At 36.4% G+C, this 20,531-nt stretch overlaps 1 protein-coding gene across 1 annotated transcript; it reads left to right on the top strand.

The window, feature by feature from the left end:
* Positions 1-8,422: 8,422 nt before the first annotated feature.
* Positions 8,423-14,916, top strand: LOC100371402 (cell division cycle protein 20 homolog). Its single transcript, XM_085498638.1, has 11 exons — positions 8,423-8,545; positions 8,733-8,884; positions 9,036-9,201; positions 9,286-9,464; positions 10,040-10,171; positions 10,255-10,448; positions 10,818-10,912; positions 13,387-13,609; positions 13,775-13,900; positions 13,991-14,108; positions 14,487-14,916. The coding sequence occupies exons 2-11, from the start codon at positions 8,788-8,790 to the stop codon at positions 14,669-14,671; spliced, it is 1,515 nt and encodes a 504-aa protein (XP_085354764.1). The 5' UTR covers positions 8,423-8,545; positions 8,733-8,787; the 3' UTR covers positions 14,672-14,916.
* The last annotated feature ends 5,615 nt before the right edge of the window (positions 14,917-20,531 follow it).

Below are 20,531 nucleotides of genomic sequence, written 5' to 3'. Positions count from 1 at the left end.
CCTGGTGCTGCGACACATAAACCAAGCTAACTTCGGCTGCAACTTCTCCAGTTATTTTTTATTAATTAAGGGTAAGTCAAGCCAAACAACACAATGAGCCCCAAGAAAAAGCTCCACAAATGTAGGAGAATGTAATTTACAGTTTTTTTTATATCACTATTAATTCTCTAGATATTCAACTTTTCATCAGTATTATGCAGTCAGCCATCTTGATTCTCAAGCAAAGGATTATGGGTAAAGTATGACATCATAGAGTCTGTTGTCAGAAATTGAGAAAATGATTTCATCTATAACACGAGTGAATACGCACCTGCATTTTTACAAAATGAGCATCAGTGTACAACGATATAGAAGTAAAATTAGTTGTTTCCAGCAACTCAAACCGAAAGAAATAACCGGCTATATTGGTTATACATTGAGTGGCATACCACTTGTTGTTAGATTGTTTTGCTTAATGTTACTTGTAATGTGCGGTGACGTAGAATCCAACCCTGAACCTAAACAATGAGCATTGATGGGGTTGGTATGATCTCCACAGAAAGTTCACAATCTATGAAATTAAGTGGAAATAAAACCAGTGGTGCTAATATAGATGATACGGGGTCACCATGGGAACAAATGTTAAAGGACAAAATGGATAATCTCGCTAGAAACTTTAATACGAAAATTAATAATCTCAATGGTGAAGTTCAGAAACTAAGAAGTGAAGCTAAAGTAACTAATGACAGAATGAAGAGTCTCGAGTGTGAACATAAACAATTAAACAAGTAACCTGTAGAATGCTGTGTGGGTAATATTGATTAATTTTAATATTTGCATTTGCAGCAAATAGTTACCAAACAATGAGAAATCTATAGGATTGGATATACCTCTCAGCTGGCTTCACATGCATAGTTCAAGACTGCCTAACCGGTGCTTATACCAGGATTTAGTTGCAGCACTGTGGTCTGTAGTTACAGCTTCATTTTCCGAGTAATCACAAGAAATTGACATTACAATAGAAAATAAAAGACTGGCACTCCCATACAATTAATAGCAAGTGAAATTCCTGGAATTGAAACATAGATTTTGAAGTCACTGGTGTAGGCATTGAATAACTTCAAGTTGGCATAAAGACGAGGTAGTTTATTTAATCAGTGCTGAACTAGAGGTTGAAATTATAATTAAGTTCGTTGTCATATAATTTGTTTATTTCAATTTCTCCTGAATTCAAATAGAATACACTGGTGAAAGGATGTTTTTGAGGTGTGGTTACATTGTGTATGGAGTGGTAGGGTTGGGTGTCATATAATTTTTTTCATTTTCAACTCTCATGAAATCACACAGAATTTCACTTAATTTATTTTCGATGAAAAGTTTTCAAGCATACGGTGTGAATCAAATTTTCACTGTGCTGTGTCAAGTCTCAATAGAGTATGAGGGAAATGGCATTTTCACTGGAATTTATTTTAGCGGAAAAATGTTCACAGTGAAAGGAAGTATTCCACATTATTACATATATACTGCAGTTTATTTTGATTCGCCCCTGAAATCAAAATCGGTACTTCCACACCCCATATGCAAATGAGGTCTGAGAGCGAATAAAGTAGTCCGTTCAAGAGTAGCGTTTTTCGAAACATAGCAGAAATAAACAATATTTAGAAGTACGATACTTTACGTTTGGGTACATGAATATATTTGCCGAGTGAAATGAAATTTGAACAACAGTAATGGTACTTCTAAGCAGTAACTTATTTTGACTAAAACTAATTTGCATATCACCCATGCAATGATGTTTTTGGTATTTTCACGGTCAATATGCAAATGAACATGGTATTGGCGATTAGCTCCACTTGGATTGCCCTTAAAATCACTTTAATTTTGTGTATCTGTGTGTGTGTGATTTCTAGTGTTTTCACGTATTAATTCTTCTGTGATTTGTTTGGCTTGGCCGATTTCGCTCAAACTTAGCAGGTAGGTCACACCTTCACCCTAGTTATCAGGAAATGTATCTCCTACAAATTTTGGATACAACACCTCAGACATAGCTCATTTTGCTCAGCTTAAGTGTGGGCACAAAGTTACTATTGGTAAAATCTGAAAACAAATTCTGACCACCGTTTCCATGGAAACAGCCAACAACTGAATTGTTTAATACCTTCACGCCAACTGTATCACACCCTACATATCTATGATTAAAAAGCATGGACGTAGCTCATTCTAATCCGCTTGAGTGTGGGCAACAATTTACTGAGATTTTGTTTGGCTTGGCTAATTTTGTTTATAATTGACAGGCAGGTCGTACCGTCACTAATTGGCAAAACAATCCTGGTCCACAGCTACCATGGCAACAGCCAAAAACTGTTTTTTGAATACTTTCGACCCCAAATTTATTACCTCCCACTAGTCTTGTATTCATGCTTTTTATTTTGGCTACGTTGCACACCGGTAAGAGATCACCGACGCCGACATTGTTACACTGTATCAACGTAATCCCGACGCAACTTTGAACTTTGAATGAACTGTAAACGCTGCCAGCAATCTAGAAAATACTATCGGTTAGAAACAATAAATTTAAGGGATTGTTCAGTTACTCTGGCCTGGGGGGGGTCGGCAGATTCCATTTTGTCAGCTGTAAATCTCAGTTGACCCACCCCTATCAACAACAAAAAGTGGGCGACCCCCTAACATTATATTTTAAAACATGCTGACCCCCCGAAAAACAAAGAAACATTAACAGTTTTGGCTCTGACATGATTACAAAATGTATGATGTGCATTGAAAATATTGTGGTTTGCCGTAATTGTTAGTGTTTGCATTTAATAGACCAGTCACCTTAGGAGGGGAGGGGAAGCATAAAGCCAAAAAACGACTACAGAAAAGGCTGCAGGAAGTAGGGAAATCTATGCTGCTAAAGATAGTAAATAAAAACAAAGCTGTGGAGTACTCACTTGATAAACGCCCTTATAAGATAGGAAAAGAGGATTTGAATCTAGGCGGTTTGAAAACTAATTTGGATTTAATATATCTTTCATATCTTATAGACCAGGAAAGCTTTGCACCTGAAGCACAGTCTGTGCTTATGAAAACAAAGGACACTTTGATTTTTGTATAAATTTGTGTTGGATTTTGGTATTTTACAGAGCAAAATATGCATATTTAAAAGTTAAAAAAACAAAAAAACTATTTATTTATATACATGAATCCATTTAACTTTTTTGATTTGCTGAACAAAAACTGTCACTGCTCTTTGTACTAATTGCTGTGTTTTTCCGTCTCCAGCTACAATTGGATAAATCCAGTAAACATCTTATACAATGGTGACTTCAGACTTTAAATAAAATAATCTGATATCACATGGACTTGGGATGTGTTCAAAACTTAACTGTATAATTGCATGGGGCTCTGCCGCATTGCATAATCTGTTAGTTATTTGTCAACTTCAACCCCAAAATATTTAGCCTATAACATTTTTTGCATCAACAAATTTATAGGCAATATAGGTAATAGTTATTATTAAGAACACATTTGTACGATTAACTTTTTAATCTATTGTTCTGAAATAAAATTTAAAAAAATATATGCATAAGCCCCTACTGATCCACCCCCAGGCCGAAGTAACTGACCAATCCCTAACAACAGCATACGTCCTAGCAATAAAATAAAATGACTTCTAAGGACTGAATGTTTTTTTGCGAACTTTGTATACGGTGCCCGGTTTTAGTTATAAACCGACGTTAGCTTCACGTTCATGTCCTACCATGGCAACAGCCGAAAACATATTGCTAGTTTTTTTTTAGTGGAGTGGATCGCCAACCGGCTTGTTTTCATTGGCAAAATCGTTCAGCAACATGTTTGGCATATTAGGTGTACATCACATGGACTACTACGATTGAGAGAACTTTATGTATGTTGAATGAGTTTTATAAACCCCGAAGGGCTCTTGGAAGATCCACCCGCAGTAAAATTAGCGATTGCCATGGAGGCGCAACCATCAACATCAAAATCCCAGGAGGTTTCTGCTGGCGACGTTACCCAGTTCCAAATAAAGATCACCAACGCCAAATAAGCAACATTTTAACCGGTAATCAAGATTAATTCAATCCACGGCTAACAAGCAACATCACAAGTGAAGTTGTAGCGTGAAGCTCAGCGACTACTGCTGACAACGTAAGTCATGCTTGCGTGCCTTCACCTTTGTATTCAAACGAATCACGTGGTGTGCCGTTCTCTTTCAAACCCGGGATTCGATCAATAGGGGAGTTTCAGTAAAAAAACACATTGCAAATCATGCAAATTCAACATTTTCAAACCAGTATACTAAAACAGAAATGCTCAGCGATGCAAAAGAAGGATAGATGTTACTTTTCATTATACACATCTCTGTTGATACAATCCCTCACATATTCTATTCCCAGTTATACCTGCGTAAATGGATTAGCCTCTTTTGATGTTGACATTCAGACTAAAATCACGTGACAGGCTGTTAAAATTGGCTATTGCATACACTTTCGCCGGTCTGGAAAATGTGTTTAGTTAGCTCTCATTCAAGTAACAATGCAGATTTCCCAGTGGGAGTGAAACTAATCGACTCTGCCATTAAAAAATAGGGGTGTTTTGAGCAAAAAAACGAATAACCCTGGAGTGCACACAACACACTGAATTTCGGAACAAATCTTGCATTATTTACAGCAGCAGAATACCACAGAAATATCAGACGAAACATGGAAACACTATATATATGTATTTCGGCCTGAACCCTCTCTATTGCAATTCCAGGAATTACCCCCCATATGTGCAACCATTTTCCACCTTGGTACCACCCAAGCCTGAAAACAAAATCTTAATACCACGCTGCAGCGTTTGGTAATGAGAAAATCGAGCGATTGGAAAATAAGTTAGACACGCAACAGTGGCCAACTAAAACGTGACAACTTAATATTTCACATCAAGCAAGTCGTAAATGAGAATTAGGATGAATCTGAAGAAAAAGTTGAACATTTTATTTAGGATAAATTAAACATAGCAGACAACATAGAATTCGAAAGAGTCCACCGAATAACTGGGTCACGTGTTAAACCTCAACCCATTACCGCCAAATTCAGTCATTTTAAAGACCGCTCAAACGTGTTATAGAATGCGAGAATAAATAGAAGTTCGCTCTATGATGGAATGAGTGTTGGTGAAGATTTCTCGGATTTGGTGAGAGAAAAGAGGCGCAAGTTATGGCCTAGTATGCAGAGCGCACTGGAAGAAGGTAATCACACTGAGATACAATGAGTTGATTATCGAGGGTGAATTTTATATCTACGATCTTAAAACTCAGACTGTAGTTAAAAATGGAGGGCTTACACAACGATAACAAACCACAGCAGATCTCTATAAATAGTATATTGGATAGGAACTATACAACTGCTGACAATCTTAATAAATCATTTGAATATAATGTTATTAATTGTATATGCTGGAATGTCAATATTGCTCGATCTAAATGATCCAACCCTGATTTTCATATGATTTGTCTCACGGAGACACGTTTTCCCTTGATGGGTATAAATCCTTATGTAGTATTCGACCCAAGCATTGTTACCTTGGCAGGTACTCTAGTGGAATTCTATTGTAATGCAAAACGCATGGTCTCCAGTCAGTAAATCAATTGTATAGCAAGTCTGTGGATATAATATGGGTGAAAACTAATGATAATTTATTAATTGGTATTTCCAAGTTGTTTATTTATTCATTTTTTTAACCTGATTTATTTTTCCAAAACTTATTTTCTGAGACTTAGAAGTTCTGTATGGCATCAGGTTGGTTATGGCGGTACCACTTTTGCGGATGCCTTGCGGTGTTTGGTGCTGTGGTGGTGTCGGCAAAGCGTGCTGGCATACAGACACATTTGTTAACTTATTGATTAATAAGCTATATGTTTATTTATTACCGATTTGTATTAACTTTCATATTCATTTGTTTAGTTATTTATTAATTTGGTTAGTTAATCTTCATATTAATATACTTATTTTTGGCCCTCTACTATATACATTATAATTTACTTCCAATGTATATAGGAAAATCAGACTAGACTAGCAGTAAGCTATTTTCAGATTTCCTGTTTACCCAATATATATATGTATTTTTCTTACCATTTGTTTTTCTGTATGGCTTACTTTTTTTTTTCAGTGTTTCTTATTGTAATTATTATTATTATTATTATTATTATTATTATTATTATTATTATTATTATTATTATTATTATTATTATTATTATTATTATATTTATCTCCCGAAGGTTCTTCTTCCTATTCTGGCATTAATTTTTTTGGTGTACTAGACAACGCTAAATATTCCCAAATGTATCCCAACTACCATTGTTTGATCTGCGGCGATTTTAATGCTAGATCTGCGAATCAAATAGAATACTGTATATATTCCCTGCAATGAAGAATATTTGAGTGATGTTATTTTATCACAAAGACGGTCACATGACACAGAGACCGGACATCGCCTTTTAGAGTTATGCAAAACATCTGGACATTTTGCAAACAATAGTGGCTACTTTACTTTACGGCCATGGTGGTAGTGTTGTGGATTATTTTTGTTATGTAATTCCTCAGTTATGTTATGACAGAACTTACAAATTTCTATGTGGATGATAGAATTGAGTCAGAGATCACTAACTTTTAATTTTAGTGTGAAACAAAACCGCAATGTTATAGTAGCCTCGAATGTCGCATTTGTTACAAATAATCCTATCATTTCTAAAATAACCTGGGATGAAAAATATAGTAAAATTTTTCACCGTTTTTGGAACAGAGAGCGTGCTGCTTCCATGTTTGAATCAATTTATAATTTTATCAGTAAGGATAGTTTGGATGAGACAATTACTCGTATTGTTGACCTTTTATATACTGCCGCAGCTGAAATGAAACATGTAGTCAAAAATGGTAGACCAAGGCAGTATCAGGGGGAAAATCTCCTCCTCTAGGGTTCTCCACACTTGCTGGGGGGGGGATATCTCGCCTCGTCTATCTATCGCGTCCCCTTGAGGTACGGGGCCAGGAAAGTCACTTAAACTTTACAGTCAAATAAGACACACACAACGAAATACGTTTCAACTCTCGTCTTAGTCGGTCAGTCGAGCACTCTCTAAGACACAGCGCCCTGGGGAAAAGTCCCCAAGATTATCGCAAGGCTGACTCAAGACTCTGTCCCAAGACTGCGTCTAGACTCGCCCCAAGACTCTCTAGGACTCGACTGCGTCTCTCCTGGTGTACTCGCCAAGACCAACTAAAAACAACTTTATTCATTTTCAAAACATTAACCAATTACAAAGCAGTATTAAGACTCTAGGGCGTAACCTTCAATCATAAAGCCAATCACACTAATGTACTGGATACGTCATATCGTTTGATTAATCGTTCACTACATTAATAATTGCGAATACTAACTGTCAGAAATAGTAGTCCGAATAGCGACGGTTATCTCGTAATTAGTTCCAAATCACTGAAACAAGTTCTGTCCGGAACCTCGCATAGGCCTAAACGATGCCAGACATAACACAGCCGTTCACTCGTAATCAACTAATTAAGTCGATCAACAGATACGCAAAAACAAATTCATCATAGCAGCATGAAAATTCAAAAGATGGGTATAATTGGTATCATGACTGTTCCGTTGCCTAAACAACGGCAGCCAGAGCACTGAATGAATTTAGACGAACCAGAACTTATTGGTACTAAAGAAAAAACAATTTGAAGAGAGAGGGACATTTAAACTGGGGGTATCCAAACAAGTAAATTAAAAAAAACTGTTGGTCCCCAAGAAATAAAAATAGCCCTTCTTTAGGTAGAACATTGCGTGTGCATTGTAGTATTTCATGTTATCCTATTTATTGCAAACTTTTCAACATTCCTCTTTTATCCAACAGGAGAACTATTCTTGATCTTCTCGTCTTATATAAAATTATTAATTCTTCTTATGACTGCCCTGCTATTCTTGTCAATATTTACTTTTATGTTCCAAATAGGTGTTTGAGACGCAAACTGTGGATCAGTCAACTGTAGGAAGCATTCGTCACTTTTAAGGTGTATGACATTATTTAATGACATTTCGTTAAAATATAGCTTTTTATATAGCTTTAAATCTGTACTGTATTTTATTTTGTTACTTTTCATTTTGATGTATATCTGCTTATTCTTGTATTTGTATGTGTTTTCTTTATGTATTGTTTATTTTTCCAGTTTTGTTAATGGGTTTGCCCGTTGAACTGTGTGTTGAATAAATAAAAAAAAGATGTCGCTACACATAAACCATCACGATATAAGTATCACACTTCTGGTACCAGAGAATTAACTATTTACCATTTTCATCTGTTCAGTGTAAAGCCCTCTCCTGATTGGTCGCTGCTTTGATTTAAATGTGAATGACGATTACAGGTGTGCATTCAAATGTGGTAGACATCATACTATCAGCCAGCAGGGGTCTGTCGTTATTGTAGAAACAGATCATTCCACGGTCTTGCTGTACAGTTGTCCTACTTCTGATTTTTCTCCGACGGAGCTGAGCTGAGGTGAGTGGGGGGTAAACCAAGTTACCATCTGGGTTCAACTCCCATGCGTCCTGGACTTCATTTGCTTCTATATTCTACAAACGTGCGTGTATAACTGCCGTGTGCTGTCATCATAAAAGTGTGGCTGTATTGTTTAGAAGTGTATCTATCTAGAATTCATTTGTAACAAAAATGTAATTTGTTTCAGCTGTTCAAGTTTACTTTACGAAACTTTACGAATAAAACTCATCAACAGAATAGTAATGGCACATTTTCAGTTTGAAACCTCCATCAATGAGCTAGTTCGACTGAATGCACCGGTAGGTGGACCGAAACCAAGATGGCAGAGAAAGCAAGATGGTGAGAGCAAGACATGGTTTTATATTGGCCACTCGTTATAATGTATTCGGAGTTGTTTCTTTGTAATATGACATGACTTAATCGCTTTCTCTAGTGCATCAACGGCCTCCGTGAAAGTGTATTCTCTTAAAAACCTATTTTCGTTTTGCAGAGAGGACGGGCAGTGACGGGTGTGGAAACAGACTCGCACTTCCACTGTCTCCATCCACGACCCATCGAAGGCCGTCTGCTTCCAAGACTCCAAGCAAATCGCCTCATAACTCAAAATCCCCTCTGAATAGTACGACACCCAAATGTAAAAGTCCGGTCGCAGATAGGTAAGTTAATGCTGACTGTAAGAATGCGTTCGTGGGGTAGCTTAGATTTAACATTCACATATTTCTATTTATTATACATTTCAGATTTATACCAAATCGTAACAATATGGATATCGATAGAAGCCATTTTTTACTGACACGTGCGCCTGGAGAAGAAAATGATGGCGCATCTCAGAAGGTTCTGCAAAATGCATTGAACGAGGGGCAACCACCGGATTCTAAAATACTCTCGTTTAAAGAGAAGGCCCCACGGGCCGCTGAAGGTACGTAGTTATCCGCAATAAACCCAACTTTGTAAACATGCCAATAATTCTTGCACAATGAAGGATATTCTCTACAACCTGGTCAACTCGTAAAGCAAGTATCTTGCTCGTCAAGTATGCAGTATTTTATTGAAAAACACAGAACAAATGAGGCCGTATGCACGTCTATACGACAGACTTTGTGTGGGTTATGCAATTTGAACACGTGCAAAACTTTTGATGTTTTGTTACGATAGTGATGGTCTGTGGAATGTAGAGAAAAAGTCGCGGGAAAAAAACTTGCAGAACATCCCAACTAATTAACTACAAAAAATTGAAGTATGGAGATGTTTCATGCGTTTTGAGAACGTAAATTTTACAGAAATATTGTTCTTATCGTAGATAATTGCCGAGATTTGCATCTCTTTAGCCTTCTTTCAATTTGAGATGTATTTATCTTCGGGTAATTTATTGCGAAACGTAATACAACATATTACCTGGGAATTAATAACAAAATCAATGTCTAATAGTACAACTCTTGGGCCACGTTGAAAGGTACATTATAATATTGAAGTTTTTTTGTTTGTTTTTTGCAGGTTACCACAATAGTCTTCGTGTGTTGTATAGTACCACTGCCACTACAAATACCACCAAAGCTCATTCTACTCGCCTTATACCGACAGTTCCTGATAGAATACTCGATGCTCCCGACCTCCGCAATGACTTCTGTGAGTAAGCCCCACAAATGTACTGTTTGTAATCTATCTTTTATTTATCAACCGATACTAAGATGAATAATTGTTGTATTTAGATTTGAAGCTGATAGATTGGGGTTCCAAGAACGTTGTGGCCGCTGCTCTAGGGTGTTCAGTCTATCTATGGTCTGCGAATAGTGGCACGATCTCCCATCTCTCAGAGGTAAACGAGCCGGACTACATTTCTGGTGTGTGTTGGTTGCCAGGCTGGAATGTCTTGGCTGTTGGTATATCGAATGGAACGGTAGAAGTAAGTAGATAATCACGTACATCCGTCTTGCCGTGTATTGCCGATTACTATCTGCATTGGAGGTTCAGTCATATAAAGTAATAGTTTATGTCAGCATCCTTTATATCATGTTTTTTCATATTATGTAGTAGTGAGAACAAATTTTGTGAAATTGGGTGAGGGACACCCCCCCCCCCCCATCCACATTTTACATACTGACTATGGGAAACATCAGTACTCGCAGTTGTGTGCTTCACTACGCCCACTACGCCCTCATGGTGTTAACTATGAATTCACGGGCACAATGACGCTAGAGGGCGCAATATATTCCCATCCTGAACGAATTATCATTTGTAACATTCACGATTACCTTTTTTTGTTTTTGCATAGATTTGGGATGTCGAGCTTCAAAAATGCATGCGTCGTATGTCTGGTCACGCGGGTAGAATTTCGAGCTTGTCTTGGAATTCAAATATACTATCCAGGTATTGAACTTTTTATTTTAGGACTAGAAGCAATTCAAAGGACAGTTGAAGATTGAATACACATCAGCCGAATTTTGTTTCAGCGTCGTAATCGTCGCATGGGTCCCACACCTAGAACGGCGATGTGCGGCGACTGACGTTTTATCGATATGTATTCTGTTAAAAATAATCTGTAATTGTAAGACATGAAAATTTGTCAGATCTCAATACACCTCAATTCAAAAAACATTATAACTCTACATTGAATTCAAAAATAACAATTAGTGAAATAACAATGGCAATTAAAAAACTAAAAAATAACAAATCAACAGCTGAAGACGGAATAGCGAATGAAATGCTTAAAGTGAACAATCAACTGCTAGTTCAATGTTTACTGAAGTTATTTAATTCCATTTTAACACAAGGTAAATTCCCAGAAAGCTGGAAATCAACAATACTGGTCCCTTTGCATAAATCTGGCAACAAATCCGACCCAGATAATTATAGAGCGATTGCGTTATCAAGTTGCTTATCAAAACTATTTACTAGTATTATGAATAACAGACTGACATCCTATTTAGAAAGCAATAAATTATTAAATGAACTACAATTTGGATTTAGAAAACAGAAGAACAACTGACGCAATTTTTCTACTAAAAACAATAGTAAATAAAACATTATACACTAAAGAAAATGTCAGTAAACAAAAACGTTTGTACAGTTGTTTTATAGATTTCAGAAAGGCATTCGATCATGTTTGGAGAGATGCATTATTTCTTAAATTGCAAAACTTAGGGGTCAATGGAAATTTTTATAATATTGTGAAGTCAATGTATACAGGTTTAAACTACAAAGTAAAATTACCTAATGGTGTATCAAATGATTTTAAGTCTACTTGTGGTGTTAAGCAAGGATGCAATATTTCTCCAACACTATTTAATATATTTCTGAATGACCTACCCGATTTATTTGGTAAAAAAGAATGATGACCCAGTCTCGATTGGTAAAAAACATATAAATTGTATCCAATATGCAGATGATTTAGTATTGGTGTCTAAGACTCCCGAAGGTCTACAAAATTGTTTAAATAAACTAGCCAACTATTGTGAAAAATGGAGCCTTGTTGTAAACGTAAAGAAAACAAAAGTGATGGTTTTTAATACTGGCAACAGTATTCTTAAAAATCAAAATTTCTCAATTAATAACCAAAATATTACAGCAGTGGGTGAATTCTGTTATTTAGGAACTATATTCACACCAAATGGAAAATTTAAATCAAATTTATTAATGTTAAAAAACAAAGCAATGAAAGCTTTATTCTCTATACGACAAACCATATTAAATCACAAAATGGTGTCCCCTTCACTGTGTTTAAAGTTATTTGATCAACTAATCTCACCAATTTTAATGTACGGGGCAGAAATCTGGGCTTGTGATTTATTAAAAGATGACAATGATCTTGAACACACCTGTAATCAATTTTATCGTTTCATACTTGGTGTAAGTAAAACTACATCAGTAATCGGTATTAAAGGAGAACTTGGCAGAACGCCAATAAGAATAAAGGCGTCAACATTGGCAACTAAATATTGGTTCAGGCTAAATACCCTACCTGATAACCATATACTTAAATGTGCTCTCGATGAAGCAGTTAAGAATAATTCTAGTTGGATAAAACATATTGAAAATATAATGGGCCACAATGACTTTGAAACAATAAAATTAAACCATAAAGTAAATAACATTGATCAAATCTCAAATGTTATTAAAATAAAACTCACAAAAGATTATGAAAAATTATGGAAAGAAAGCTTAAATTCTCCTCACAGTAAAAATGGTAAACATGGCAATAAAATGAGAATATATAAATTGTTTAAATCGTTTTTGAAAATAGAAACTTACCTGACCGAAATAACAAACTTCAGCCTTCGGAGAATTGTGAGTAAATTTAGGCTTAGTGATCATGATTTAGAAATTGAAAGAGGCAGACAACGACCAAAAATTCCTGCGGATGAGCGATTTTGTAAAAAATGTAATACAAATTCAGTTGAGGACGAACAACATTTTATCCTAGATTGTGAATTTCTCAATAAAGAAAGAGGGGAGCTGTTTCAGGAAATAGGAATTAAAAATAAACTAAAGAAAACAGATAATTTCATTAAAATAATGACGTGCTTCATACCCCTGGCAAAGTTTCTAAATAAGGCAAAACAGAAATCAGGTACATGATAGCTATCACCTCTACATTGGGAGAATCCTGTAACTATCCTTAATTTGTTTTTCCTATTAAGCTTTTAACATCTTTTATTTTTAATTTTATCTTATAGTCTAGCTACTGTATTTTTTCTTGATTTGTATTTTATTTACCATACTGCGCCCTCTGATGGCATAGTAGTGTAATAAAGTTATTATTATTATGTTAACACTGTCAAGGCAAACTGGTATTTGATGCCTTGACACGATACCTTATTGTGACTTCATGTTTTTTTTTTCAGTGGCTCTGCAAGTGGTAGTATCCATAATCACGATGTCAGAGTAGCAGAACATCACGTGGGGTCATGGGTCAACCACGAACAGGAAGTATGTGGTCTTGCATGGAGTCAATCGGGAGAATACCTTGCCAGTGGGGGTAACGACAATATAATAAATATCTGGGACGCTTCTAATATGAGCGGTTCACCACTGTATTCTTTCTCTCACCATATGGCTGCTGTCAAGGTAAGAGCTGTTGCCCCCTTCCCCTCCCCTCCCCTCCCCCTCCTTCCCATCCCCTTTCCCCACTACCACCCTCTTCAGCATGGAGTACCTGAATCGAGTAGTTTTTATCGTTATTAATGCTCATTAACATTCTATTATTGTTTAATTCCATGACCTGTGGTGTAGGCGCTTTCATGGTGTCCATGGCAACAGAGCGTTCTTGCCAGTGGGGCTGGCATTGCAGATAGAACTATCCGATTCTGGAATGTGAACACGGGGCTCTGCTTAAACACAATTGACACTGGTTCGCAGGTATTGAAGTTAACGTGCATATCTTGAGTGTTTTTATTTTCGTACATTTGTATCAAAGTCGATTGGCACTCAACTCGTGTCTATTTCCAGGTATCTGGCATCTTGTGGTCGCAAGAATACAAAGAACTTATATCTGGACATGGTTACTCTGCCTATCACTTGGCTATATGGAAATATCCATCTATGAAAAAAGTCGCTGATCTCAAAGGTTCGTTAATATTTGGTTATGAACAATCCGGTAACTGAGGAAACCGTGCGATTTCAGTATAACTGTGAAATTTGTCAGTTAAAATGTTCGTTCTGAAAATACAGGGTAAACTCGCTTCCATTATCAAGGAGTTAATATTTAAGAAAAACCAATGGTCTTTTGTAGACTTTTTTGGGGGGTTTTATTTTTCATTTAGTAATTTTGGCACATGTTGTTGGTCGTCGTACCATACTGCGGTCATAAACCAGTGAACAACGTGGGGTGTGGTGTGGTCTTGGTCTTGGTCTTGGGCGTGGGCGTGGGCGTGGGCGTGGGCGTGGTCTTGTGATTATCAGCACGCCACACCTGTCGTAATATTGTTTTTGTATGTTTTAACAGGTCATGTGAGCCGAATTCTGGCAATGACTCAGTCACCTGACGAGGAGAACGTAATGACAGCAGGGGCAGACGAAACTTTACAGATATGGAATTGTTTTAAAGCTAAGCAAAAATTAAACAAGTCCGCGAACGCAAAGACAGTTCCAGAGGCGAAGCTGTCCATGCTGGCAAGATCAATCAGATGAAACTCGGTGGCGTTTGGGTGAGGATGTTGTCCTGGTGCCTACATCCTCCCCATATCAATACTTTTAATAATGGGTGTCGTTGATCGATGCCGCATGTCACTATTAGATTGTGGAAAGTCGTTGTAAATTCAAAACCGATAATCCAACCCTTGCATTTATATATTTTTTTCGTCACTGTATACGTAATTTTTATTTTCTATATATTTTATTTTTAATTTATTGACAATAAAAATTTTAAGATTTTATTATGGAATCATTTTTATCAAATGCGAGATCGTTGCAAGTAGTGTATTAAAGACAACATCCAGTCAATCTCCTGAACGAAGTCTTCATTGGTGCACTTTCGATCACACGCCCCGCATGCTAGTCTCACTGATTGTTTTCCCCTCGCAACCATGCGTGTAATCGCGTGTGAAATACAACTCTGGAAATGCTTTATCAGTGTGTTGCGGAAAGTTTAACCTGACATGTCTACGTACAACTATCGCAGACCCGGTCTGCCCACGGAAATTTTCCAATGCCATTCACGTAATGCATATAATCATGAAATTGGCGATGTGTTGGATAGTCACAATTTGACCAAAATTAAACTAACCAACTTCAAGCTGTCGAGCGTTCGAAATGTAAAAAGGTCAATAATTTATTGTATCCTTAGAACTATTTTCCCATTGGTCGACAATAACAAGTTGGTGATATAATACTAAGTAAAATTCCACGAGCTATTTTCAAATATTTCGTATATTCGCCAGTCTGGCCCGTCATTTAATATCGCAGCCTCTGAAATATTGAAGTCTCCTTGGCTAAAAGTTTTCAAACTCTTTGTCTGATAGTTTTATTTACTGCGTAGTAATTTTTGACGTGTGGTAGTCAACTTTGTAGTATTTTAAGACTGTTTTTGACGGACGTGAAAGGCTAGTTTTGTAATGCATAATTACTAATGCCATAACGATTTCATTTGAAATGCAGACTGTCTCTTGCATGTTCGGCAACATTCGTGCCGAGATGAAGCTTCGTCCTCACAAACGTCCGATTTAGTTTTTTAGCCAGTGAAAAACGCAACTGGACACTCGTCCACACTTGATAGTAAAGTGTTTTTATGCCACGGTCATAAGCTTTTTATGAACAGCATTACTAAATACTAAAACCAGCTAGCGACATAACTGTATATCAGTTTAACAAACTGTTCAATTATATTTGTTTCAGTTTTTGTTTTGTATTATGAAATCACTATTATAAACTGTACATTTTCATTGTACTAAACATACTAGGTTTATTTCCAATCCCATATGAGAAGCTCTACAACTTGGAAGATTTTGGAGTTTGTTTTACAGACAAGGTTTTAAATTTAGAATTTCTATAATTCAACATACTTTTATTTTCGTTTTTCTAATCCTTAGTGTCTGGGTGATATTGATTTTCTATCTTTAAAAATGTACGTTTTAACGCAATCTGAGCGGCCACTGAAATTGTTTAAACTGTTGCGTAATTATGTTCATAGTGCGGGTTATTGTATCGCAAGTTAAAAGTAAGAAATGCAAAATGGCGTTGAGGGCGGAACTGTAAGGACGTGTGTTGACTGACCTCCATAACGAACTAAACATTTCTCAAATTATATGCTTAGCTTTCGTATAATTTTGCTATCAACTTGAGCTTAAGTATTGTTACTATTGAAGTAAGCCATTTATGGGGATCTCATGGAACCAAAATCTTTAAAAAGACCCAGAATTAGATCTTCTACCAGCTCGTCCAGCAGTGAGATGGCGTCCATTGAAAACGTGAGTATTGAACAGTCTGCTATTACGCAACACGCTAACGAGGACAAATTCCCGGAGCTTTCATCACCTGAACTGAAGATTTTAGCAAGTATTCTTACCAACCAAAATCGAGAACTGGCAAAACAAATTTCTGATGTGAAAGCGGAATTAACAAATGACATATCTTCGATTACTATGAAACTAAATTCGAACATTGACGAAGTTAATGAGTTGAAGAGTAAAATTGACGACATGCACACGAATTGTAAATTTATGGAATCCGAGATTGAAGCACTACGTGGCACGTTGGACAAAGAACGTCGCAATAGAATATCAGCTCAGGTCGAATTGGATAGATATAGTCGGAAGAATGATGTTATCATTCGCGGCATAAACTATGAAGTAGGCGAAGACATAGAAATGAAAACACGAAAGATGTTATCTGAGGCATTGAAATTACCGTCAGTGAACAATATGCAATTCAGCAAAGTCCACCGCTTAAATAAATCGTCGGCTGACCGTCCACATCCACCAGTGATTATTTGATGCATTTCCCTTAATGATAGAGATGAAATTCTCGGCCGTGGCAATTTATTGAAAGACACAAAGTTAATTGTACACGAACACTTGCCGATACTGTTACAGCAAGCACGCAATAAACTTTTGCCGGCATACTACAGCGCTAAAAAAGACGGTGCCCGTGTTCAAATTCGAGTTCCAGCGAGAGATACCTGCGCTTTGCTTATTGTTGATGGAAAAATTAGTAAACGTATTGAAGCTGTTATATAAGACATTTTATGATATTAGCACTAGTACTGTTAATAACAACTTACTGTTTTCACAGCTCACTTAAAAGTTATACCAGTAATGGCGGAGGTTGGTATAACACGTGCTTGTACTTAATGGGCACGTAATGTTAGTAAAAAGGTTGGGTACGCCATTGATTTTTTCTTTTTTTTGTTGGTGACTGTCAAGTGCGGTCAAGGTGGTTTAATCTATGTTTAAAATTTGTTTGTATTTTATTGTGTTTATTGTGTTATAATTTCCTTATTGTCAATTACAGATATGTAATTTATACACGTTTTAGTTTTCTGCAGGTCTACTTCATTATTAGCAGTGAGTACATATTTGATCATTTTATTGTTGCAACAAGCTTTACAAAACCACATAACAAGATAATGTGGGTATATTTTATTTTTACACTATGTTATCATGGGTGTTGGGTCTGATAAAATTGAAATAATGTCATATAATTGCAATGGATTAGCGAATAATCAAAAACGACGGGAAATATTCACCTGGTTACGAGATAAATGTAGCAGTATATATTGTTTACAAGAAACCCACTATATTATTAATAATGAGCATATGTGGAAAAATGACTGGGATGGGGATATCCTTTTTAATCATGGTACTAGCAATCAGCGTGGTGTAGCCATTCTTTTTAGAAAGTGTTGTTCATATGTAGTTCACAGCAGTAGAAATGATTCATATGGTAGGTGGATTATGGTAGACATTACTGTTGAAAACTTGCGTTTTATTTTAGTTAATGTGTATGCTCCTAATGAGGATAATGCCGTCTTTATTGATAATCTGAATGTCTATTTAGAAGGATTTTGCGATCAATCGCCGGATGTGATTTTTTTGTGGAGATTTCAATACAACATTGAATGAAAGCATGGATCGAGCAGGGACTAATACACAGTTATCACCCAAGATCACGGGAAAGTATTCTCAAGTTATTATTAGCGTGGGATGTCCACGACATCTGGCGCTTACGTAATCAATTGTCTAAACGTTACACCTGGAGAAGAGGTAGACAAGCAAGTAGAATAGATTACATATTGATTCCTTTTTCATTTGTGTCGAGGGTTACCACGGCAACTATTGGTGAAAGTTACCGTTCTGATCATTGTTTAGTCAAGGTCGAAATTGAAACTAATGCCCACCCCCGCGGCAAGGGATATTGGCATTTTAATTTATCTCATTTAAATGATCGCGAGTTTGTCAACACCGCCAAGCAATTTATTACAGAATTTTTCGAGATAAATGAAGGGTCAGCTAATCCACATAATGTATGGGACGCATTCAAATGTTCTTTCAGAGGTTTCTGCATAAAGTATAGTTCTATGCAACATAAAAAGTATAAAGAAAAAGAAAACACACTTATCAAAGAGATACATAAACTGCGAGCCATTGTTGATTCTCACAATCTTGCGCCTACCGATATTATGCAACAGCTGTCAATAAAACAAGAGGAATTAGAAGCAATATATTCTGAAAAGGCCTCTGGTCTTGTAATGCGTGCTAAAGCACAATGGTTGGTAGATGGCGAACGCCCAACTAAATATTTTTTAAATCTCCTACATAGAAATTATTCCCGAAAAAATGTCACAAAATTATTAAAACCAGATGGTACCGTGCTGTCTGATCCACAGGATATATTAAATGAGCAGGTGGATTTTTACACAAATCTTTACAGTGTTGAAAGGGAGTTCATGGAATCTGAAAATAATTCCACTATTTTTTATCCTGATATGTATGATTCACGATTAGACAGTTCGGAGAGAGATACATGTGAAGGTCTTATCACAAAAGAAGAGTTGATCGAGGCTATTAATTCATTTTCGACTGGCAAATCTCCTGGTTTAGATGGCATACCCGTTGAAGTATACAAAGTATTTTTTCCACATTTAGGTCACCACATGCTTAAGTGTTATAATTATTCGTTCGAAAGTGGAAAAATGACAACAACTCAGCGAGAAGGTCTTTTGACACTACTCCTTAAACAAGATTCTTGCGGAAAAGACAAGGATCCAGTATTACTGAAAAACTGGCGACCATTAACTCTCCTTTGCTGTGATACTCGTATCTTGGCCAAATGTCTTTCATTACGGGTAAAAAGGGTAATATCTAGAATAATCCATGAAGACCAAACAGGGTTTATTCATAGAAGAGTTATTGCGGATAACATTCGCCGACTTTTGGAAATTATTGATTCATATGAGAAGGATGATTTACCAGGGTTAATTTTTATTGCCGATTTTGAAAAAGCATTCGACAAACTTCGTTGGGAGATTATATTTAACAGCCTGAATTATTTTAATTTTGGGCCATCGTTGGTGACTTGGGTACGTGTTATGTATAGAAATATAAATAGTCGTATCATCAATTATGGAAATATTTCCCAGAAATTTGGTCTCTTTCGAGGTGTTCGGCAAGGCTGTCCATTATCACCATATCTATTTGTCATTGCTGTTGAGCTTTTGGCTATTAGAATAAGAAATTGCGAGGAAATTAGAGGTTTATTCACAGGACCAATTGAAAACAAAATTTCACAATATGCAGATGACACGAGTTTCACAACTGTGCCTACAAAACAGTCATTTTGTAAATTATTGGATATTATTAGTGGATTTTCTAAAGTTTCCGGTTTGAAACCGAATTATGAAAAATGTAAAGTGATGCGTATTGGGTCATTAAAACATACTAATTTTCATATTGAGACGTCACATCCTTTAACTTGGGTTGACGGATCTGTTGATGTATTGGGTATTCATATTCCTGAAGATTTATCGCAGCTAGTCACACTAAATTTTAATACTCGTCTTGAGAAAGCGAGGAAAATACTGCAGCCATGGAGAGGTAGGGGTCTTACGTTGTATGGTAAGATTATTATAATTAAAGCATTAGTGAATTCTCAATTTGTACATCTGTTCATGTCACTTCCCTCACCCAATGAGAATTTTTTAAAAAGTATGAAACCTTGGTGTTTCAGTTTTTGTGGGGAGGTAAACGTGACTGGGTTAGAAGAAACACAGTTTACAACACGTATGATAAGGGCGGTCTGAATTTAACAAATTTGAAGGTTTTTAACGATTCTCTTAAAGCTGCTTGGATACCAAGGCTTATTCATGTGAAAAGTTCTTTCTGTAGTAGATTTTACAACTATCTTTTAGATAGCTTTGGTGGTTCTTTGTTATATTTATCACACCTTAATGAGAAAGACCATACAATATTGGACCCTTTATATTCCAATTTCTTAAAACAAATTCTTACAGCATGGCTGCGTTATAATTGTATTGAATCAGAACCTACGATTGAAA

Source organism: Saccoglossus kowalevskii, chromosome 1 (genome assembly GCF_978046115.1).
Source record: "Saccoglossus kowalevskii chromosome 1, keSacKowa6.1, whole genome shotgun sequence".
NCBI classification, from domain to species: Eukaryota; Metazoa; Hemichordata; class Enteropneusta; family Harrimaniidae; genus Saccoglossus; species Saccoglossus kowalevskii.
This window is presented reverse-complemented; position numbering and strand designations above follow the sequence as displayed.